General features: G+C 42.1%; 1 protein-coding gene across 5 annotated transcripts in view; it reads right to left on the reverse strand.

The window, feature by feature from the left end:
* carmil3 (capping protein regulator and myosin 1 linker 3) overlaps positions 1-23,883 on the reverse strand; it is an 84,454-nt gene that overhangs the window by 42,152 nt on the left and 18,419 nt on the right. For all 5 annotated transcript variants that reach the window (XM_029453629.1, XM_029453630.1, XM_029453633.1 and 2 more), the window contains exons 5-15: positions 23,282-23,341; positions 23,077-23,198; positions 19,822-19,916; positions 18,384-18,454; positions 18,167-18,240; positions 12,400-12,475; positions 11,087-11,175; positions 9,042-9,136; positions 7,509-7,595; positions 4,430-4,539; positions 2,355-2,432 (exon numbers count right to left, since the gene is read on the reverse strand). In XM_029453629.1, the coding sequence (XP_029309489.1) occupies positions 2,355-2,432; positions 4,430-4,539; positions 7,509-7,595; positions 9,042-9,136; positions 11,087-11,175; positions 12,400-12,475; positions 18,167-18,240; positions 18,384-18,454; positions 19,822-19,916; positions 23,077-23,198; positions 23,282-23,341 (957 nt within the window). The remainder of the gene's footprint in view (positions 1-2,354; positions 2,433-4,429; positions 4,540-7,508; positions 7,596-9,041; positions 9,137-11,086; positions 11,176-12,399; positions 12,476-18,166; positions 18,241-18,383; positions 18,455-19,821; positions 19,917-23,076; positions 23,199-23,281; positions 23,342-23,883) is intronic.

Genomic DNA, 23,883 nt, shown 5'->3' on the forward strand with positions numbered 1-23,883 from the left:
TGTGACCCAATTAATCTTGAAATAAAGATGATATACGTGTGTTTGTAAGACAGGCAAATATGATCGGCATCAAAACCCAATTTCTTGCAAGACTGTCGGAGCGTCCCATCGCTTGCGAGAGGTTAAACTATCGCACAAATCCACTTTTCCCTGGCAGTGCGATCCATCACGCAAATTGACTAATCGACCCTTGTCGGTGCATCAACGCAGATTAAAACAGGAACTTATTAATAATTCAATCCAACAGGCCAACACTAAAAAAGACAAATTCTCCCTCAGACAGTTTCTCGAGACAGGATAAATGACAATTAGCAAAACAGGACATGAAGCCGTTATCACAGAGAGCACTCCTTAAGTCTCAAGGGGATTTTTAAAGAGGTGGAGACAAAACTTTGAGAACTTGCAAATAAAGCAGTATAGATGCAATGACTTCCACTCATGCACATAATTCACTAAATTGATGGCCCACATTCCTTCCTGAAACAGATTCCTGCCTGACAAGCTGCCTGCTCATAAAGTGCAAGGCATTGTGGTCATTAAAAACCAAGGGTGGAAGTATCAGAAGTATTCGGATCCTTAAACTTAAGAAAAAGTATTAATGCAATAACTTAAAAATGTCCATTACAGGTAAAACTTCAGCATTCAAACTCTTGTGCAAGTAAAAGTTAAGTAGTAAAAGTTCTCGTACAGAATGGCTCCTCTAAGCATTCTACACACATTAGTTTTATTACCACTGTTGCCTTCATGTGTGAGCGGCATTCATGTTGTAGCTGGTGGACGTGGAGATGTTTTTACCTATTTTATAAAGCATAAGGCAGTTTAAACTTCTAATCCTTAAAATTGTCATTAAATCAAACCTTGTTTTTCAATATTTAGAATCTGAAACTTTCAGGAAATACTCATTTAATGCATTTACATTCTGTAATTACCTCTTTATATGGTAGTTTTCATGGCTTGTGGCAGTGTCTGCCATTTCTAAGCAGGATTACAATTTCCTTCACAGCAACATTACTTTTTGTATTCTTATTTCATTCAAAATCAGCCTTACTGTTAGCTCTTCCACAGCTGTATCAGAACTGTATCAAATGACTGCTAATGCAACCTGAACATGTCCTACTGCTGCTAGTTCACAGCACCTGGTGGCTTTCATTGTGAGTCTCAAGAAACTCAACGTGTGTGACTGAGGTTCCTAAAAAAAATGTAATTTAAGGTGGGTTTTTTTCATTTATGTATCTTGAAACGAGAGAATGAACGAGAAGTGGAATTAGGAAGAGTTGATTTCAGACAAAAATTGAGTAAAACGGACGCAATGTCTTTTTAAAAATGTAGTGGAGTAGTAGTAAATATTCAAGTTTACTAAAGTCGTTGAGCAAATGTTCTTACATGACATTCCACCACTGCAAGGAGGCGAAAGTGTTGGTCTAAAACCTGCAGACCAGCAAATATGCTTGATGTGCAATATGACGACGCATCACGGCAGTATACGGAGTGCAGCGCCGTGCTGAGGTGTCACTGAGCAACAGCAGCGCTCAGAGTAAATCTCTGGCCGACTCTGACCTATCAACTCCCAGCAGCACAGAACACAATGAAATCAGATATCTGTGTTCGTTCTAACCACTCTTGCGTGTCCCTGCTGCTCGTCATCCTGTCAGCAGCAGCACAACACTGACAAAGCAGCAGCAGCAGCGACAACGACGGGATTTCAACAAACAAATGTGAGCCGGCAACTCCTCACGAGCCTTTTACATCTTCCAGAGGGACACGGAGGACTGAAAACATCCCGAGTGCAGCTGGAACGTACAACATTTCTTTCCCCACCCGAGTCTCGTCTATTCACAGTGAGTTCGGGAAGAACTGCCATGTCAGTGGTATCCAGCAGGGGCAGGCCATCCAAGCGTGGTCACTGAACTCTTTGGGAGAGAAAGCTCCGTCATCCTTTCAGCTGTGAGCGTGTTCCTGCTAATGCTGCAAGACACCGTTTTGTCACACTGGCGCACGCGCTAAATTTAGACACAGTAACAACACAGACAAAGTCATCTCTCTGAAGTGACAAGCGTACTGGAACAACAGCTCCTGTACGCTACTCATACAATGTCCTGTTTAATTCATAAGAGGCTATATGTTTCTATTGTAGTGCGTTCTAAGAGCTTTCAGAATCACTAAAAGCATTATGCACAGAGGAGCTTTAAGACAGACTGTGAGCCGTCTGAGGTAACATTGTTTTTGTGTGGTGGGCGATTTGTATTCAGGACGCTTCCCCCCCCCTTCTGTTGCTTGGCCCGAATCCCATCCTAGAGATGAAGTCGGACGGCGATGTCTGGATATTAACTGCTACATAGACGCTGAGTACTAACCGAGTCCACGGTGCAGTCTGTCCCAGACAGGTCCAAGTGCACCAGGCAGTTGGGCTGGGCCAGGAACAGGTACAGGTTCTGCACAGGAGGAACAACACCGTCTTTTAGAGAATGAATATCAGAAATATACATGCATACATTCATACTCGATTAGAAAGTATTCATCCCCTTTGGATGTTTTATTGATAGAAGCTTTAAATGTGTCTTTTTTTGACACTGTTCAACAGAAAAAGACTCTTTCATGTCAAAGTAAAAAAACAGACCTCTGCAAAGTCATCTTAATTAATTACAGATGTATGTAAAACCTTGTTTCCATAAGAATCCCCCCTGAACATCCCTGGGAGCGAAGTTGAATCAATAATTAAGAAATGGAAGGAGTCGGGCACAGAACTGAGAAACTTTTTTTTGAGTGTGGAAGTAGACCAGAGAGGACGGCCACTAACGGACGGCCTGAAGGTGCTGCGAGCTTCAGAGGCTCAGAGTGGAGAGACAGTTTGCCGGGAGCTTGACCTGTCGCAGCTTTACGGGAGAGAGGCAAAGAGGAAGCTCCGAAAACAACTCCCAGGACATCTCGGCTGCAGTCGGAAGGTATTTTAGATTTAGTTTTAGTCTTATGAAGAAAATGTTTATTAGTTTGTCCCATTTTAGTCATTTTTATTCTTCATAGTTTTATTGAAAATGATTACATTTTCTTCAACTTTTAGTCAAAATGTTTTCTCTCGAATCTTCTTTATTTAGTCTTAATCCTGTGTCGACTGTCCTTTTCCATCAGATTATATTGAACATTTCAGATGAACCCAAACATATTTTAGTCACATTCTTTCACAGAAGATTTTAATTATCTGATGAAAAACACACGTTTAATTATTAAGAGTGCAGCTTTGCTACTCAGAGTCCTCTTGACTTTGCTCATTAGTGACTGCGGGTCAGTCGCGCTCACCTCGCCCGTTATGAGAGTCACTCTGCACGTCCCAACCACCAGAACCTGAACCGACCTGCAAACGTTTTGCATTTTAGGCACGATTGTCAGGACTGAGTACTGAGACAACGACAAAAGTTTGCAGACAAACATATTCCGTCGTAGTTTTCTTTATAAGAAACGAACACTGCTCTCTCAGCTGAGGGTTCGGTGGTCTGATGAGAGCTTTTTATCCATCACATCATCATAAACATAATGTAGCATCACCAGTGTGAAGCGTGGTGGTGGCTGCATCATGCCGAGGAGATGCTCGACTCTGCAGGTACAGGAAGGTTTGAGAGAGTAAAATGAAACACAGATATCCTGGACGAAAGGAAAACATTGTTACTTTGTTTTCCAGCAAAACCAGCATAAAGCCAAAGCTACACAGGTAACAAACTACAAAGGTAATGTCCTGCGGTGGCCGAGTTCACATCTCAACCTAATACAGAATGTGTGGATTGATTTGAAAATGCTGTTCACTCACAATCCCCCGAGCAACCTGACAGAGCTCGAGCAGTGTTGCAATAAAGAAGGAGGTCAATACTTGTGCAACCATTTTCTATTTGTAATTCATTTAGATTATTTTGTAGGCAATCGGTTTTAACTTTGATATTAAAAGGGTCTTTTTCTGCTGCCACATTAAATTCCACTTGATTAAAATGTTAAACAGTAGGGTTTCCATCCAAATGTTTCTAAACACTCCTGATGTGCAAGAATAAGGAGTTGGTTCATCAAGAAAAACCGTTGGTGGTGCAAATTCTCCAGTCGGGTGCCACAAACCTATTTTATAGTGCGCCAATCGAACCTCAAAGATATAAAAACCTTGTAAAAAAACAAGATGGAAGCATGTAGATTTATAGTATTTCTCTTGGGTCCATGTATTCGTTTGAGGAAGGTTACAGTCTCCTCATCGCCCCACACAGATCTGATGGTTCGTCTGCAGCATGGACTTGGAACATGCTTCATGTAAGTCATGATTTATTTGTTGAGGCGTTTTTTTACCCAGACACTTTGAAGCATGCGAAAAACTAAATGCGACAACCTCAAAACATATTTTCTTTATAAGCGTTTTCACACAGTTAGTAACACAGGTGTTTGTGTGCGTGTCCCTCACTGTGGCGTCCTCTCCAGACAGAACCCCGGGGTTTTTGCTGAGGTCCAGATGCAGCAGGGAATTGGAGTAGTCGTCACTTAAACACAACGCCTGGGACAGAGTAACCACACCTAATGAGGGGGGGGGGGGGGAGGATAGAGAGGGAGAGATGGAGGAGAACGGAAAAGGAATTTGTATAATCAAGTTATATGCATCCCTTAGACATTTAATGATCTTATAATGATACTTTTTTCCCTCCAATGGGCCAATTTAATGCCCTGGACGTGACTTATTAGCAACTAATGAATACAAAACCACATAATGAAAGAGGGTGAGCAAGCGATGTGGCAAAACAAAATAATTAAGCACACTAGTGAGCTCCGATGGCAGGCGAGTATCAAAAGGGCTTTCGGAGGAAGCCAGTCACTTTTTCCCCCCCGTATCCAAGTGTACCCTGAAAGCCAAAACAACAGAAAATCATTCTTTCAAAATCAGATCACTACACAATTACACCCACAGGCCCGATGGAAGCCCTCATTAAAATCCTCACTGTGCAAGACTGATGCAAAGCACAGCACGCCATGGCAAGTTGAGGATTAAATATAGACACAATAACAACACGGGAGAAATATCGAGCAGCTGCAACAAATAAAAAACAGTCTACAACCATCATTAATCTATTTGCGGCAGGAAGTTGTAGGGACTAAATGTCTGCTGTTCTTAAGCATTGGGGAGGCCGGCTAGTGCATGTGCTGCACTGAAGCTGGCAAGGCGCTAAGCTCTTCATCCCTAATTTGTAGCGATTAGGAGCCAAATGAGGGGAAGAGGGGACAGGGTGTCTAATCCCCCCTCCCTCATCTAGCCATGGGACTTTAAGAAGCCATCCGGTTTATGTGTCAATGTCAAGTGTGTGAGAGCAAGTGTGTGAGAGCATGCGTAAGATGTCTGCCTATTAGCATGTCTGATCACATCTCAGAGACGATGCGTGTGTGTGTGAGAGGCCTTAGTGTGTGTGTGTGTGTGTGTGTGTGTGTGTGTGTGTGTGTGTGAGTGTGAGTGTGAGAGGCCTTAGTGTGTGTGTGTGTGAGAGGCCTTAGTGTGTGTGTGTGTATGTGTGTGTGTGTGTGAGTGTGAGAGGCCTTAGTGTGTGTGTGTGTGTGTGTGTGTGTGTGAGTGTGAGAGGCCTTAGTGTGTGTGTGTGTGTGTGTGTGTGTGAGTGTGAGAGGCCTTAGTGTGTGTGTGTGTGAGAGGCCTTAGTGTGTGTGTGTGTATGTGTGTGTGTGTGTGAGTGTGAGAGGCCTTAGTGTGTGCACGTGCTCGCGTCAGCATATGTGTTGGCGTTTTAGAGACGGAGGGAAGGAGGGGGAAGAGAGATCTATAAATATTCAACAAAAAATAAAAAGCTCAGCCCCTGCAAAGTCATACCTCCACCCACCATTCAAGGTCAGCACCATCACTGCATTCCCCCTGAATCACTGTGTCAACCCGTCTGTTAAGATCGCACCCAGTGTGGTTTTCCCATTCATAGGGTGCACTATGTCTGCGGCATGTACACAACTCTCAGCCCTTATAAATACTTTCAACTCCTCCTCAGTCGTGATGGCTTCAATGAAAAGGCAGCGAGCGGATTCTACAGAAGCAGAAGAGTTGGGGAAAACAATGGTTCAGCTTTCAAGCTGGCGAGCAAACCGTGCAACAAATGGAAAGGACGTAATAACCCAATTTTGGGGCTGGTTATTTCAGACCACAAAATAATGCCATAGAATCTAAAAAGAGCAGATTGCTGCTACTCCTTCCCAGAATGCAAGGGGAAAATGTGATTACGTGGTCTATGATGCTCACGTCTATAATGAAGCATAAACATACTCATGTGTCATATTATTGTACTGCATATAGATTATAATGCATTATATGGTATTTTTTAAAATATTATAATGTATAATATAATACAACTATGGGAATTATATATAGTTATAATACACGATGACTGATATAGGGGTGGCCTGGTGGATACGCCTTACAAACCAGAAGGTCGTGAGCTCAATGCCACCATTGTGCCCCTGAGCAAGGCCCTTAACCCCGAGTTGCTCACTGTAAGTCGCTCTGGATAACGGCGTCCGCTAAATGACCTGTAATGTAATATAGTTATAATACACTATGACTGATATAGTTAAAACTTGATTTCACTGTGTGACCAGCAATTATGAACTATAGTTATACTTGACCTTATAAGTCGTTATATTATGCTTTATAATGAATGCTTGAATGAATTAGGATTATTGTTATAAAAGCACATTTAAGAGTGTTTACAACTCTAATTATACAGTGCTATAAAGCAAATTATAACACATTATAACTATTACCAAGAATAAACTAAAAAGCTGGCTGAAGCTAAATGTGCTCTTTTAGGTTTTCTTGTCCATTTTAACAAAAAACAAAAGCTTAAAAACACCAAATCATAGCTATGCTAGTTAGCTTTAGCCAGAGTTCAGCTGTTTGGTTTTTTTTATCTCCTCCACAATCATTAGAAGTAGCGACTTCCTCATTCAGATGTGTTGGATAACAAAGTCAATCACCAGATGTCAGTTCACCAGAAAGGATATTTTTCAATTACACACAATAGCTAGGGAAGAATGACTCGCATAAAGTCAGCAAAGGCGATGGCACAAGCGAGCTTTCACTTTCTCTTTTTTTAAACCTCTTTAGCTAGCCGTCCCTCTGTGAATAAAATCATGTTTAAACTAAAGAGTAATAGTAAGATAATTCAGAGATCATCACTACCCATAAATGAGATCAAAATACGCTATAATGACCAAAAATGCTTCTACGATCCGGCCATTAATGTATAGGATTTACATATGATCCTTTTGAATCGGCTACTAGCGGATAGTAGTATTGTCTGGGATAAAAGCAATAGAATTGGGACGCTGCACTAATGCCTACCGAGGAGTTTAAGGAGATTAATTCAGTAGATGGCTCATACTGCACGGGTCTGTTCATCTATGAGAGTAAAGCCCCAATACAACTGCGTCTGAGGCTTCACAGCCAGATTCACAGAAAGCTTTCAGCCAGCTGCTGCGTCTCGGAGGAGCATACCTACCCTTGGAGGAAAGGGACGTCTTGGAGAGATTGAGGAGGCGCAGACCCTTGTTGAGGCGACACACTTGTTGAATCAGGTTGGAGACTCCTGGTTTGAGCAGGGGGGGGAAGATAAAAGCCTCATTTAATCACAAAAACACACACATCTAGAGCCAAAACAACTATTTGTTTGTTTGTTGATCGACTATAAAGAAAATCGGCATCCGTTTTGAAGAATGATTTATTTATATAAATGCAGAAATTCAACACCAGGGCTGCAACTAACAAATAATGTTCATTATCGATTTATCTGCCGACGTTTTTCTAGATTAAATCGTTTGTTCTATAAAATGTCAGAATAATGAAAAAAGTCCATCCCCGTTTGTCAAAGTCAAAAGGTGATGTCTTTAAATGTCTCGTTTGTTTGTACAAAACCCAAAATAATGAATTTAATATGATATAAAAACAGAGAAAAGCAGGAAATCTCCATATTTGAGAGGCTAAAAAAGGCATTTTCTGCCATTTTTTGCATGAATAATTACTTTAACGATAAATTGATTATCAAAAGAGTCGATCGATTCATCGATTAGTCGTTGCAGCTCTAACGCACAGCCATCCACGTTCAGAGTTATGAGCCCAAACAGAGCTCTGCCAAACAACATGGAGCTAAAATACGACCTCTCTCAACACACCCCCTCCAAACATATACATAGCTATACCCACAAGTGTACTACAGCGAAAAGAAGCATCTCCAACATACTTGACAATCTCACTTTCTCCCACATACTCAGCGCAGAAACCAACCCATATAAAAAACAAGCCACATTACATAACACCTAGTTTCAGCTCAGCAATTCGATTAAAGACACTGCAGCCATGAATATTATAATAGTATGGAAGGCTTGGCTGTATTAAAAATAGAATGCTTTTTTGTAGCGCCGAACCTAGTTTCCTGGTTCCCGCAGAAATGTGTGTGTACAGAACTCTTACTGGCATTCAAGGTATAAAAGAACGTGGCAACCATTGTACGCTGCACTGAAGGTCATTTTTTACTGTGATTGTGGACATTATTGTGATTGTGGTTAAGGGCTGCAGTACTTAAAGTAAGTCTGCATACTGTCAATATACACACACACACACACACACACACACACACACACACACACACACACACACACACACATATATATACATACAGGGAGGTGAGCACAACAAATGTATTGAAGCGAGTGGAAGTATGCGTGCGTGCGTGTGTGTGTGTATGTATGTGTGGAATAACCATAATAGGTGTGTTATGGGCGAGACTGTAAAAATAAAAGCATGCCTCTAAAGAGGAGGACCACTCAGACATATAGCATGAAAGATAGATGAGCGTTAAACAGGGAGAAACAGAAAATGGGACTTCTGTGAGGAGAAATTGATTTTGATTTCTTTGAGAGCGAACAAAAGCGGCGGCGAAGTAAGAGCAAAAGAACAATCAGTTGCGCCCCGAGAGACACAGCAGTAGGAGTGGGTGGGGGGGGGGGCTGAGAGTTCACAGAGTCCAGGCCGGTACCTTGGTTGTCTAGCGTGTTGTGAGCGAGGTTCAGAGAGTGAATCACAGAGGCGGGGTTCTCCGACAGCGCTGACGCCATCTTCTGCGGAAAATCCCTGCAGACAAACCGTTAAAAAAAGGAACATTTATATTTTTTTGTTAAAATTGCTAATTCAATGCTGGGTTTTAAAGATCGAGAAAGTCCACCAGATACATTTCCCTGATTCAACTCAATGCAACTGGGGATGTTTCACCATAACAACTCGAGCAGAAATGTTTGAACTGAAGTAAGTTTGTGCTGCAGAAGGGAGAATGCATAAGAAGTTGATCTAAGACGAACACTCAGTCAACTTGTTATTAAGAGCACAATGCGCATTAATAACGGTTTATATTGATATGCTTCAATGTGGCCTTGTGTAATGATTATTGTCATCACCAAGTGAAACTCAAAAAGCATAGTGTTTTGAAAAAAAACATATTTTGGGTGCTGACTGAAATGATATATGAAATATCAAAGTTTTGTTATTTTTAGATTTTTCCCAGATATAAATATAAAAAAATAATTTTGCTAGCTGCTAAATTTTTAGTTACTGTAGTTGAAAGATTTATTTGGTTGGACTCCCGCTTCACTTCAACTAAATCTCCAAGCTTGAGCATGTGCGGTCAGGATTAGTAATAACTAAATGTTTTGGGGCTGTACCGAATAGTTTGAAGCATAACGTTGACATTCACTTTGTAAATCAACATTTTAATGTCATTTCTTGCATGTCTACTCATTGTGTTTGAAGCCGGTACTTCTGCACAGTTGCAGATAAAGATCAGGCTTCACTAATATTATTAGTATTTTGCCATTTGTAGAATGAGATTCCAGTGTTGGCTGCGAAGGATCGTTTCCGACTCTTGTGATCCGAACATTTCCAATATGTACAAAAGTCTGACCAACCAAATAATCTGCTTCAATTTATATTTGTTGCCGTTTAAAAAAAAAAAAAAACACATTTTCACTGTGGTCAAAAAAGTCTCCCACTTGCTGCACACAAAGGGAGGCACGCACACATTTAACAGCACCATAAATGACATTTATATAACCACAATAACAAACAAAAAAACATTTTCTTTTTTTAAGGGTGAAGAAATCCTAAGATATGTCGACAGACATTCAAAGCTTCATTGGAAAACCTCAACAGAGGCTTCAAAATAAATATATATATTTTTAAAAACAAGACATTCAGTACGGCCCTACTTTCTTCTGCACTTGTAAACAAGTGAAGGAATAAAATGCTTATGAATGCGAAACAAAAAAAAAAAAGAATTCTTACTGTGCTGTGCTTAAATCACAGAATACACAATGACATGGCAAGTCACCAGTCACTGTGCAGAGCATCTTATGTAGTGTTTTGGTTCTTTTATTTCGCTGTGAGCGTTTTGGTGCAGTGTTTGTGGAGAGCCTCTAATGAAACATTGCCCTCTGTATGGGAAATGATTTTACACAGGGAAAGTATAAAAATGTGGTAACCTCATCATTATGCTGCAGTAAATCACGTTGCCTCCAGGCAGCCAATTCATCTCAATTATTACTTAATAAAGGAAACTGCTCTGCTAAATGATACTAGCCATGCATAGAAGGTGAAAAGTCTTGCCAGGTGAAGCCCAAAATGTTCTCTAATGTTTCGGTGGGACAAATAACAGTGCTGCCACGGGCAGACAGGAGGGACCTTTATTGGATGAAAGGGTGGAGGTTAAGAGAGGTGTGAGAGAGGAAAAAGGAGCCGAGACAGAATTGCAAAGGTTAAGACAGCAGAGCAGAGGAGGTGAGGAGAGGAGAGCTGAGATGAGCTGAGGTGAAGAGGTGAGACGAGACATGGAAGTGAGAAGAGGGAGTACAAGCAAAGCAGAAAAGGAGAGGGGAGAGAAAAGACTGGAGCCATTATAAAGAGGGCAAAAGAGGAGCGGTGGAGGGGTGTTAAGAGTGGCGAAGGTGTGAGGAGAAGAAGAGAATGAGAGGAAATTAGATTAACAGAGAGGTGACAGGCCGGGCTGAAGATGTCAGGAAAGAGGAAACCTACGATTTGAGTCCTGCGTTCTCCAGAGTGAGCTCCTCCAGACTGTTGGATTTGCTGACTGTGTGCAGGACCTGGTCCACCACCTCCGACCCCTGCAGATAAACAAAACAACATGCAGGAGCAACTTGTGACATTGTGTTTCAGCATCGGTAAAGTCTGATTAATGGATTTCGGATTCTACTCTTTCAAAGCAGTTTCATGAAAGTAGTAATTTATTAAATTGGCCTTATGTAAATTAAGATGAATAGCTATAAACTATGTATAGAAGTCTATGAGCGGGGTTCATTTTGGCAGTTATTTTAGTCTTTCATTTTAGTCCTTTAACAACCCAGTTTTAGTTGACGAAGATTTATTACTTTTAATCGTTACTTGTCAAAATGTTTACTCTCTTAATTTGTTATATATTTCTTACGTCGTGTGTCAAATGTCAAAAATCGGATTATATTGCTATACTTGCCAAAATCAATAGTCGTCACCTTTTTTCAGCTGAGCCCTGCACAATTCAGCTCGGCGAAAAGAGATCAGCGAAAACAAGGAATACAGAAACACAGATATCTTGCAGTCTTGGGCGGGGTGAGCGGAGGGATATTCAGTTGGTTGCAATCTGCAATCTCGCCACGAGATGCCGCCAAATTCTATACACTGTGTCTTTAAACCCCGTATATTCTAATGAGCGCCTGCATGTGACAGATGAAGAGGAAGCCAAATCTGAATGGCTTGTTGAATCATATTTTCTGACCGAGGCAGCTGGAAAAATAACTGACTGGGTCGTCTTATTTCACAGTTTGTGGGTTGGTATGCACTCCAGATACAAGCACTGACAAATAGTTTTTTCTTGATATGTTCCCTTTAAATAATACAATCATTTTTTTAACTTTGTTTTTAAAAATTCAAAACCACATTTTGAGGGTCTTAAATTATCAATTCATAAAGTTTAACCTTTCAAATAATATTTATTTGTTTAACGTTTTTCACCCCCTTATGTTAAATGGATACCACTCACGCATATTATGAATATTTAATAAAGATTCACATCATCTTAAATAGGAACATAAAACTATGCTGACTCACTGTCTTCTTTCAAGCTGCTTTTCTTAACTTGATTTTCATTCTGTACATGATGCATTCAAACCTCTTTATTTATACACATTTGGACGGCATGCAGTCTGTCAAATGAGCAGATAAAAAAAAGTGTCTTGAATAAAAGAAATGTAATCTGATAACGGACAGGATAACAGGAAAACAAAAACATGGATTGGTAGGGTTACATCTGGCAAGAAGGTTTAGAAGAGAGAAAGAAAGTTAAAGATAGTTACAATGCGCATGTCTTTGCAGTGCAGCTTGGTGAACCAGGTGTTGTACGCAATGGATGCCACGATGACCGCCAAGTCCCTGAAACGGAGAAACACACACACACACACACACACACACACACACACATTAGAGATAAAAATTAAAATCTTTAAATTAGCAAACCCCATCTGCTCAAAACCATTTGATGTTATTGATCCATAAATTCACATTATCGTGGGCCAAACTTTTTCTTTGCTCCCCTTTTAGTTAAAAGCAGTTCATCATTATGACAGGGAGTACACTCTGGGCAGGGCTGCTTTCTAAAAGATGACTGATACTGCAGCGCTGCTGAGGAAGAGAAGCAGAGAATAAAAATAAATAAAAAAAAGAGAAAGATGGAAAGATCAATGCCTGGGTCAGTGGATTATTCATTCAATAAAGCCACAGTTTGATCCCAGCGACAGACCTGAAACACTGCTACAGCCACTGCTACACTGAGCCCACAGACCATCATGTGGGTGTGTGTGGGGGGGGGGGGGGAACGAGAGGAGAGGGAGAGAGAGTTTTAGAATCCTCCGAGGTCCAACTAAAGCCACACTGCTGCTACACCTGCTATATATCATCTGACAAACAAGCAGCAACACACAATGAGAGGGAGAGGGGGGGCACAGAGGAAGAGAATAAACCCAGAGAGAGGAAGAGAAGAGGATAGCGAAACAAAGTGAAAGAGAGAGGAAGAGAAAGTGTAATATAGCCAGTTAGGGTCCTGTTGCCAGTAACTGCAGTAGCCAGACATTACAGTAGATCTCAGAGGAGCAAAATGGCTACAGGCTGTGTTCCTTTTTCCATTACCGTGCCAGCCATCAGACCGGACCAGTCCATTCTGACTGACGCATCCATATATGTGTGCGTGTGAGCAGATGATGCCCATGTCAAGATTCATCATCAACACTGACTGTTGATTCATGTTTTGACAGCAGGACATGCAATTGACCTCTATGATGTCTCACTCAGTCATGCAGCACGTTGGGGCCTTGTACTCGTACACGTTGGTGCTCACTCTGTCGCTTCTTTATACACACACACACACACACACACACACACACACTTAATGTGAAGATACGCCTTAAAATTAAAATTAGTCTAGGGCTAGGTTAAGGTTAGAATGAAATTAGAGTTGGGGAAGTGTTATGGTAGAGTTACAGAATTCTCCAATTTAAACGGTTCTTACGTTAGTTCGTGTACGTTAGGTGGACCTAGAGTATCATATCGTACCATGCACACAAAGATCCTACTTTTTAATTTGAATGCCATGTATATGTATGCTGTGAATGGACTGGTGTAAATGCATTTGACTTTTTGGAAATATGCCGATGTACTTTCTTGCGGAGAGATAAAATAGATACCACTCTCATGTCTGTAACTAATGTAAGATAAGATGGTGGGGGTGGGGGGTTACTGGTTCTGTCCAAAAAGTAAAAGAATCCGCCTACAAGCACTTCTAAAGATCACTAATCAACACGTTTTATCGTGTTTGCTTAATCTGTACAAAAACTCAAGTGTGCTGTGTTATCTTTTATTTCCAGGCGGCGACTTCCTTTCCTGGAGCCAGGAGAGTCCGCACTTGGTTGCCGGGCAACATCATGGTAACGACAAGAGTCCAGGAAGTAATTGTTGCGCTTCAGAAATAATGAGAGACTCATTTTGTTGACTTTGGATTTCCAGTCTTTATGCTAAGCTAAGCGTATTTACCATACCGACAGCATGATGTCGATCTTCTCATCTAACCCACGTCAAGAAAGCAAGTAAGTGTATTCCAAGAATACACTTCGATCCAACCAATTCTTTAAACTCAAATTCTACTTTCTGCGTCCACAAGGTTCAGAGAGACGCCCATGCAGCGCGCAGACTGTATACGTGTGAACATGTCCACCCGATCAGACACCCAATGGGGTATACAAAGACGGAGCGAGCATGAGCTGCCCATATCCATGTCATGACAGAAATCCTAACTTTATTATGATCCGAATACGCATTTCTAGCAAACTCAAAAGGCTCCATTTATTACAGCCCACAGTTTGAACAACAGAGAACTGTGATATTGATATTCTTAGACCTGAGCAGGAAAAGGGCTAAGATAGAGAGTTTCTCCTGAGAGGTTACAGGAGAAAAGGTCACGGGGTTCTTCAAATCAAATTTTCCCTGGGTGCATAACTGTGCTCAGAGCATCTCATGGCAATAAGCCTATTATGTTTATTTAATAGCTTGTGCGCTAAAGTTGAGGAGAGGACGATAAGTGTCCACAGTAAACAGGGTTCCTCCTCTAGGGAGCGTGGATCTGCTCAGTAAATTTCATGGCTGTGTTCTCATTAGATTTTTATAGTTTGTATGTGCAAGTGAAATATTTTCTTATTGTGATAGACGGAAGGTCGGCGGGGTTCATCAAAAACTTTATTATTCAACCTGTAGGTAACAATGAATATTTATAGCACTTTGTGAGAATGGAAGGCGGATATTCTGACCTAATTGGTGACACTGGAGGAAGAAAGGTCAGAAGGCCCTTAAAGCCTTAGGAATCCTCCTCTGGGGATTATAAATATTCATAACAATTTGACAGCTATTTGGCTGATTGTTGAATCAACCGACCATCATCGCCAGATGGAGAAGTGCGCAAATATGCCGTATGGTAATAAATTAGCGCCACAGTCTAACCACGCACAGACAGTGACTCGGGTCCAACAGTGACAGGTGATGCAGATGGTAGCAGTGAGCTGTGGAGCTGCAGTCCTGCTTCAGTAACAAAGAACCAACCAGACAGAGAGTTGGAGAAAAGTTGGAAAAGGCATCCAGGCTTATTAGTGAGTATGTGTGTGAGTATGCACACAGAGGAGTGACTGTCAAGACAAGGAGGTGCACCAACAACACATAAAACAAACAAACATATGCAAGCACAAAGTCTCAACCTAAATGCACACGCACTCTCACGCACAATCCCCACAGCAATATGGTGTCAACGTGCAGTGGACAGACACAACCAACAGAGACATGCAGTGTGTGTGTGTGTGTGTGTGTGTGTGCGCGCGCGCGCGTGTGTGTGTTTGAGAGGAGGAGAGTGACTCAGAAGATTCAAAAGAGAGCCGAGGAAAAAAAATTAAAAAGGGGAAGACAATAAAGGAATTGGAAAACAACAGGATGAAACAGGGCCAGAGAAAAAAGGTGTCCGCTTTCAGTCAGGAGGAATGAGCGGAGACGATGGTCGGACGGACAGCAGTCAGCAGAAAAGGCATTGCCCTGTCGCTCGCGGTAACGCTAGATGGGCTCAATCAGGTGAGATGGAGAGGATGGAAATGTGGAAGGACAAGGAAGGGAGGAAGGGAGTAATGCACCACAAATGGCCTCTGGCACAAGATCATGGAAAGACCGATCCTCAGATCCTTTCTTCAGTAATTTGCAGCCTTTCATGATTGTTTCCCTGCATTTCTGTTGGTGATCCCTAGTGTACCCAGTGTGTTCCAATTTGATACATCTTCTTTAAAATAGCAGGGAGAGAGTCTTTAGTATTGGATTGTGGGCTCAAGGGAACAATATGTTAAAAGTAAGATCTTTAAAAAACAGCATGGGGAAGCAGCTTCCCCCGCAAAGGCTTCCTCTTTATCACACTATATAAAATATCGGTGGAGAAACAACAGCGATGCAGTGATTTCCAAGATGAACGACATTAATATATTCATGAGTTGCCGCTGCAATCATGCTTCTATGAATGGCTTTTTGATTTACCAGCATAGCAAGGCTTTGCTCCTATGATGAGAAATGCATGTTTTAAGAATGAATGTATCCTCTCCCGTCGGGACTGTCGTCTACACGGGATGGAATTCCATCGGCCTGCAGATTATCTAAGGACAGAACATTCCTCAGATGTAAAAGACAAGCGAGCTAGGTTGAACGCTCCATTTACGTGTCAGCCGTCAAACCTTTTTATGATTGGCAGCACTCGAGCGACACGTACACTCTTCCTCAATATGTCTGGGAAATCAAATGGGGGACTTAAAAAAGATACCAGAGGGGAGGTAGCGGAGAAGACATATGGCACTATACAGCTGAATTCTGCCTCTGACAAGCTTATCATTCCCCTTCTCTGTGATACTTCCAAACTTCTAACACAACTGAACAGAGACACAAGACAGCAAGTGAGCCACAGAGAGAATGACAGAGCAACACAGTTAATATTTTACCCAGGGAGGGTCTTGTTAAACAAACATCCACTCTAATAGTCAGAGAAATCGGCGGCTGACGGATGTCTGGAAACCAATTTCTGCAAAACATCATGATGCAGAATGAGGACGAACAAGTCTTTCAAAACTACGGAGTAGTCTGAAAGTATTAGGGCAAGGATATGTTTTTATTGTTGTGGGACTGTATTTCAGCACAGTGGGTTGGAAATGACAACTTTTCAGTCCTGGTTAGTTGGTGGGAGTGGCGGCAAAAGGATGTTCAGTTACACACACTGCTGTGAGTGAGGCCTTAGTGCCCAGTCTAAAATTGAAGAATTCCCAAGAAAGAACTGATTTGACAAGACTCGTGCAATACGCAAGTGGGGTCACGTACACGATCACACAGAGACCGCTGATGGCAAACTATAGCACTGAATTCCATGATTTTACACGTTTAGCCACTTCTGATCAGGCGAAGAACAATCCCGCTGGTCCAATGCCTGCTACATTTCAAAAGAGCTGTGTAACAACGGGTTTCCCCAGGTACTCGCCTGCTGGTGATGTTATATTAGAGTGACAGCACAGCGGAGCAAAGCCTGTAGACCAACTTCTGCTTCTACATGGATTGGCTATTGCTTAAAAATGCTGGTCAAATATTGTTTCAAAATGGGTTCCCCCTGCACTCAAAAATGTGTTTTTCTTACTTTTGCTTTACTTTAAAAGTTGGACCTTCTTTGTGCAGAATAACGTGTGTGCAGTTTGACCGCTCACGGGGAAAAGTTTCTCTGCGCTCATCTTAAAACTGTGCACGTACCAGCAGGATCAGTCTGGAGCCAATCATTGTCCAATATGCAATTTAAGCCGCTTTTACACATGCACTGCAACCCTGAAACTATCTACACATTACACGGAGGAGCTGCATGTGAGAACGCAAATACCCAAATCTGTTGAAACGGACATTAAAAACAGACTTCACCCTGCCAGCTCCGAAGTACAAAGTCTGTGTGATGTCAGATTTGAGCCCGTGTGTGAACAGAGCCGTGCGAAGAAGAAGTTCATATGAGAGAGCTGCGTTACATTAATGTGATGTGGAAACTTGAATTTGAGTTTTAAGTGAAGTAGTAAACATCTTGTGTCCAGCATTTACACTTTTGAAAATTATTTTAATCATTTATTCCACTTGTCAAGGAATTACAGCCAACAGCGAGGCAGCCAGTGGACGGTCAAAGAAAAACCCAAAGCAGCCAAAAGTTAAAAACAGGAAACAAGTACAGTCCTGGCAGAGCATCATAAAGAAGAAGCTAAATGTCTGCTGATATCTGAGGGTTTCAGTGAGCCACTAACCGCAACATAAATATGATGAATATCAAATACAATGAGTTTGTGTTGAGTTGTCGAATGACTTCCTGTCCCTTAAATGCCCACTGATGTGGATATAAACACCCTCGAATAATGCTGAACACACACACACACGCACTGATTGGAAAGATACAAGTGTGTGTGTGTGTGTGTGTGTATCTTTCCAATCAGTGCGTGCTGGCACACTGATCGTGGTTAATATGTCAACAAACTGCGTCACCTGCTGTCGAGATGGCTGAAATCCACTAAATTGAACTCCCGGTTGTCCTGAGAGTGGTAGATGGTGTCAACGTCCTGGAACAGAGGAGGGAAGAGAGGAAAGAGGAGAGAAAAAGTTTTGAGTTACAGCGAGGTACAGAACAGTAAGTTAACACAGGAGTCTCTTAAACAACACGACAAACGGAAGTGGTTTTGTACAGCTTGTATAATGTCCTCACCCACTGAACTTCTTCTTTGCAGCCAATTCCATTGTAGTCACAAAGAGCCGCATAGGTCTCAGAAAAACCTCCTGAAAGAAACAAAATCAATCCAGGGCTGACCTTAACAGATCAAGATAGAATAAAGCAGGGTAGAGGATGAATGTATGAAAAGGAGAAAAGGGTGCAGGCCAGAGATGAAAGAGGAAGTCAGAAAGAGCAGCGAGCGAGTGAGAGAGAGAGGAGAGAGAGACAGCGAGAGAGAGAGAGAGAGAGAGAGAGAGGAGGAGAGAGAGGAGGAGAGAGGAGAGAGAGACAGCGAGACAGCGAGAGAGAGAGAGAGTGAGAGAGTCAGCGAGAGAGAGAGAGAGAGAGAGAGAGAGAGAGAGAGAGAGAGCGAGAGAGAGAGTGAGAGAGAGAGCGAGAGAGAGAGAGAGCGAGAGAGAGCGAGAGAGAGCGAGAGAGAGCGAGAGAGAAGAGAGAGACAGCGAGCGAGAGAGAGAGACAGCGAGAGAGAGAGAGAGACAGCGAGAGAGAGAGAGGGGCGAGAGAGAGAGAGGGGCGAGAGAGAGAGAGGGGCGAGAGAGCGAGAGAGAGAGAGGGGGCGAGAGAGAGAGAGAGAGAGAGAGAGAGAGAGAGAGAGCGAGAGCGAGAGACAGCGAGAGAGAGAGACAGCGAGAGAGAGAGGAGAGAGAGAGACAGCGAGAGAGTGAGAGAGTCAGCGAGAGACAGAGAGAGAGAGAGAGAGAGAGAGAGAGAGAGCGAGAGAGAGAGGAGAGAGAGCGAGGGAGAGAGGAGAGAGAGACAGCGAGCGAGAGAGAGAGAGACAGCGAGAGAGAGAGAGAGACAGCGAGAGAGAGAGAGAGAGACAGCGAGAGAGAGAGAGAGAGAGAGGGGGCGAGAGAGAGAGAGGAGAGAGAGAGAGAGAGAGAGCGAGAGCGAGAGACAGCGAGAGAGAGGAGGAGAGAGAGAGACAGCGAGAGAGAGAGACAGCGAGAGAGAGACAGCGAGAGAGACAGCGAGAGAGAGAGGAGAGAGAGAGACAGCGAGAGAGAGACAGCGAGAGAGAGACAGCGAGAGAGAGACAGCGAGAGAGAGAGAGACAGCGAGAGAGATTAGCTGTAAATATTGAGGTGAGATGAAAGTATTGCAGCATGAAAGAGCACTTCTTGTAGATTAATGGGATTACTAGCAGAAGGGGAGTGCATCCAGCAACTTTGGTCTTCTGACCCACTTAAGGATGAGTGTCCAACATGATTTGGTGTGAGTCAGCGAGTGGATGGATTCTGAACTGTGACGGTGTGTGTGTGTGTGTGTGTGTGTGTGTGTGTGTGTGTGTGTGTGTGTGTGTGTGTGTGTGTGTGTGTGTGTGTGTGTGTGTGTGTGTGTGTGTGTGTGTGTGTGTGTGTGTGTGTGTGTGTGTGTGTCTTGTGCGACACAGACAGGAACATAGACTCACCGCATGTTTTCTGGGGCTCTAATGACGATTCAGAGTTTGGTGAAAGCGTGTGACTTCCTTCAGTCAGGTCTCCCTCTGCTCGACAAATAGGAGGACTGAAAGAGGAAGGGGAGAAACCGCTTCAAACAAAGACAAGTTCACATTCTTATATTCATATGTGCTAATGTGATGCAGTTTTATGCATTACCCTACATGTAATCTACTTGTATTCGTAACTTGCTCTATTAATCACGTTCAAATTAGCGTATCCGGGTAAACCACAATATGCTAATGTTGTATCTTCTGTATCGACATTTTAGGAGGAAAAGATAAACACAAAAAGAGATCCAATTGTAATGTTTATCTTAAAAGATCTATGAACTCAGACCACTTGGGAGGGTTGTCATAAAAAAGGTAAAGAGCAGGTTATGTTATAATTTGGTTCATACCATGTTAAAATGGAGGGGTTAGAAAAATGATCTGTAATAACTGATGGAGTTTTATTTGAAAGTCTTGACTCGGGCATAACACACCAGTGGGATTATCTTGGGTTCACATTCTTTTGTTGCATTATTCACACCAATTATTTTTGTATGTCATTCCATGTCGCTATGTGTAAATGTATGTACATTTGTAATGTATATGCGACTGTCCTGGTGAGTAGATGTGGACGTGTTGTGCAGCGTCAACACAATATTTCAGTTGCCTGATTTCTCATATGTGTTCTCCTCTATGGTAAATGTAAAATAGGGCAAGGTAAACCAAAGAAACAGAGTTGACAAATTATTTGATCTAAATTCTCATTTCAGAATGCCAATACGCTCACAATGACGGCCTCAGCGTGCGTTTTGTGAAGAAGTGCTAGCTACTGTAATGATACAGGCGTTTCCAGGAGAGAGGACAGTGGTTAGCAAGCAATGGGAACCTGAAGGTAACCAATGACTCATAACAGGTTGCACCACACACTGCAAAGGTAGCGCAGCTCCTGTGAGGGGGAGGGGGGGGTTCACAGAGTAGGACTTTGAAAAAGGAAAGGTCATGGGATCATCAAAGTCCTTATTTTTCCTTATATCTAAAGCTTCTGTTGAGGTTTTTTGAATGAAGCCTTGAATGTAATGTATGGTGCTGTTAGACTGCTACAGGTGCGGGCCTCCCTTTGTGTGCAGCAAGCGGGAGAGCAAACTGTTTTTTTAAAATCAGTGAAAATGTTTTTTTTAAAAAGGCTAAACAGCAACAAATATATCTTGAAGCAGAATAATTTGTTTGCTAAAAACATTTTGTGAATTTTGGAAGATTTCACATCTATTCATATTTGGACACTCTGGAGTTATTGGAGGGTTTTTTTTTTTTTTTTTTTTTTTTTTTTTAAATCACATGAGAAAAAAAACACCACTGGAATCTAAATCTACAAACGGTATAATACCAAGATTAGTGAAGCTTAATCTTTATTTGCAACTATGCAAAAAGACAGGGTTTAAAAAGAATGAATAGAAAAGCAAATAAACTGCAAATGTTGATTTAGAATTTGAATGTCAACATTATGAATGAAGCTTTTCGGTACAGATCTCGTCTTCAATATTTATCATTTCAGGAGGACTTTTGAGAACTAGAGTTGTGATTTGAAAGCCTCTGGTCCCAATTACAGCTTGGGGATTAAGTGGATGGCAAATATTATGCTTCCCCCTCCCTTAGCTGCTATTGCTGAAGTGCCCATTGAGCCAGACGCTGAACTCGCAACGCCCCACACTGGCACAAGGCTGCTTCCAGTATAACTCTCCCGCTTCGTTCCTGCAAGACATTAACTATAACGACCAATACGTTCTCAGACGACTTAAATAAATAAGGCTATTAAAAGAGTATTTGACTTACAAAAAGATTCACTAAACGAAACACAGCTGCGTAACATTTTTCAAAAATAATAACACTGTCTTATTTGCATTTGCAAAATGCTAATTTGCAGCAAACTTTTTCCCCCCGTTGATTATACGTAGCTGCTCCAGTCAGAATTAAGATGGAAAACGAACGTCTGTAATGTCGAAACTGCTTACGCCATTGCTTTGGTGATGAATAAATAACACGTACTGTAAACATGGATCCCTGGGATGCTTTTTTAAGATACCGTTGCAAATATATATACATTTTTATTCCTCTGCTTACTGGTGGTTTTCTTTCAAATATTTCTTCGACAAAAAGCACGCTGTAAGCAGAAAACCGAAAGGACTGGGATCACAAAGTAAATACTGTGTTTGTACATAATACTGTGCTCTACCTGCTTTGGCTTTTTGATAGGATTACACCACTATACTGTTGCATTCAACACACACCATCCTTAATCCCATTTGTCAACAAATGACACACAACACCTAACCACATCCGTGACCTTAATCCCCACCTTATCTCGTAAATCATCACCCGCCCCTGGTGCAGCGAGTGTACATGTGCCTGTTATCTTTATACTATCTGCATTGTGTACTTCAATACAGAGGAAACAAATCAGTCACAAAGCTGCGCAACAACTTCCCTCCCTCTGTCCTCCCCTCGGTCTTTATTCTCTTTAAATGTTCTCACTGGAAGCAATCATCTGCCGCAGCCCTAATGGAAAAGAGCCGTTCTGAAAGATGATAGAGTGCGGAGATAGCCTTGTGCAGGTCAATAGTCGGAGCACAGTCAATCCTGTTGCTCTTAGAAATTGTAGATGAGACCCAAGAGAGAGGGGAATACACTCTGCCTTGCTTGCCTGCACATCCATACGTTCACATGACCATGGGACAAAACCTTCCAGGGCTTGAATTTAAACAGGCTTTTCTTCAGTGTGCTTCCCTCTTTAGAAAGTGCAGTGGACATACAGCGCCCACTTCAGGAGATTCAGCCGTGTTTGAATGGAGGCTCGAGTCATAGCTCCGTCAGTGACGTGTGTGTTCTGCTACTCGTTGCTTACACTAAATAAGCTGCTTTGAAAAGAAAAAAGGGTGATAAAAAAGGAGCCTTCAGGTAACAGCCTACTCAATGTCAGTTGGCTGATTTAATCCCACTGATTGCTGGGTGTTAAAGTCTACCGTGACACAGAAATGGGTTTGGATGCAAACTACGGCAATACAAGGATGCATTTGGCTGCTGAAGAAAAAAGCCGGCCCCGAAAGTGAAGCTGCCAACTTGTCAACGCGCTGTCGAGTGCTGTTAATGTCGGCCAACTTGTCTTCGCTCCTCAGCGCATACAAAACAAACAAAAAAGACTTGTTTCTTTGCTGGAGGCGAGCGGTGTTCGGAGATGCTTACGCGTAAATGGAGTTGTTGAAGACTCGGGAGAGGGCGTAGTTGATGTGGTTGACCATGTGATCCAGCTGTTCCTGGGTCTGTAGTTTCAGCGAGTAGGTGGTCTTGTCTGTGTCGATGACAACCTGTGTATGGACACGACAGTTTTTCAATAATAAAACTTCACACTGCTAGGAATGTTCAAAACAGCAGGTTTTAAATGTGTCACCTGGTGTTCTGGATAGGTGTTCATCGCTCGGATTTCCAAGAAGTTGAAGGTGACCTCCATCTGAAAACAGCAGGAAAACAATCACTGTGGTCCACACTGATGCGGTGTCAACATTCCTATTTTGTTCTATTACTTCTTACAGTTTGGGACTTACTTTCATGGTTTTGGCCTTATATTACTAGGAATATTCAGGGTTCCCAAACCTTCTCAAGAACCTTTTAGGTCCAACGCCATTAAATTTAAGGACCCAACAAAGCATAGTTTGAGAATCGTAATAATTAGCAGGCTTTAACAAAGAACAACAATTACAAAGAGAGTAAGGCTCTAAGGCAGGGGTGTCAAACTCATTTTAGTTCAGGGGCCACATGCAGCACAATTTGATCTCAAGTGGGACAGACCAGTAAAATCAGAGCATAATAACCTATAAATAACGACAACTCCGAATGTTCCCCTTCGTTTTAGTGCAAAAAGTACACGTACATTCTGAAAATGTTTCTATTTGATCTTTTTACAAAACATTATGAACAACCTGACATTTCTTAAGAAAAAGAGGTGCAATTTCAACAATAGTATGCCTCAGCTGATCATTTACACATGTGAAT

This window comes from Cottoperca gobio, chromosome 17, assembly GCF_900634415.1.
Source record: "Cottoperca gobio chromosome 17, fCotGob3.1, whole genome shotgun sequence".
Classification (NCBI taxonomy): Eukaryota; Metazoa; Chordata; class Actinopteri; order Perciformes; family Bovichtidae; genus Cottoperca; species Cottoperca gobio.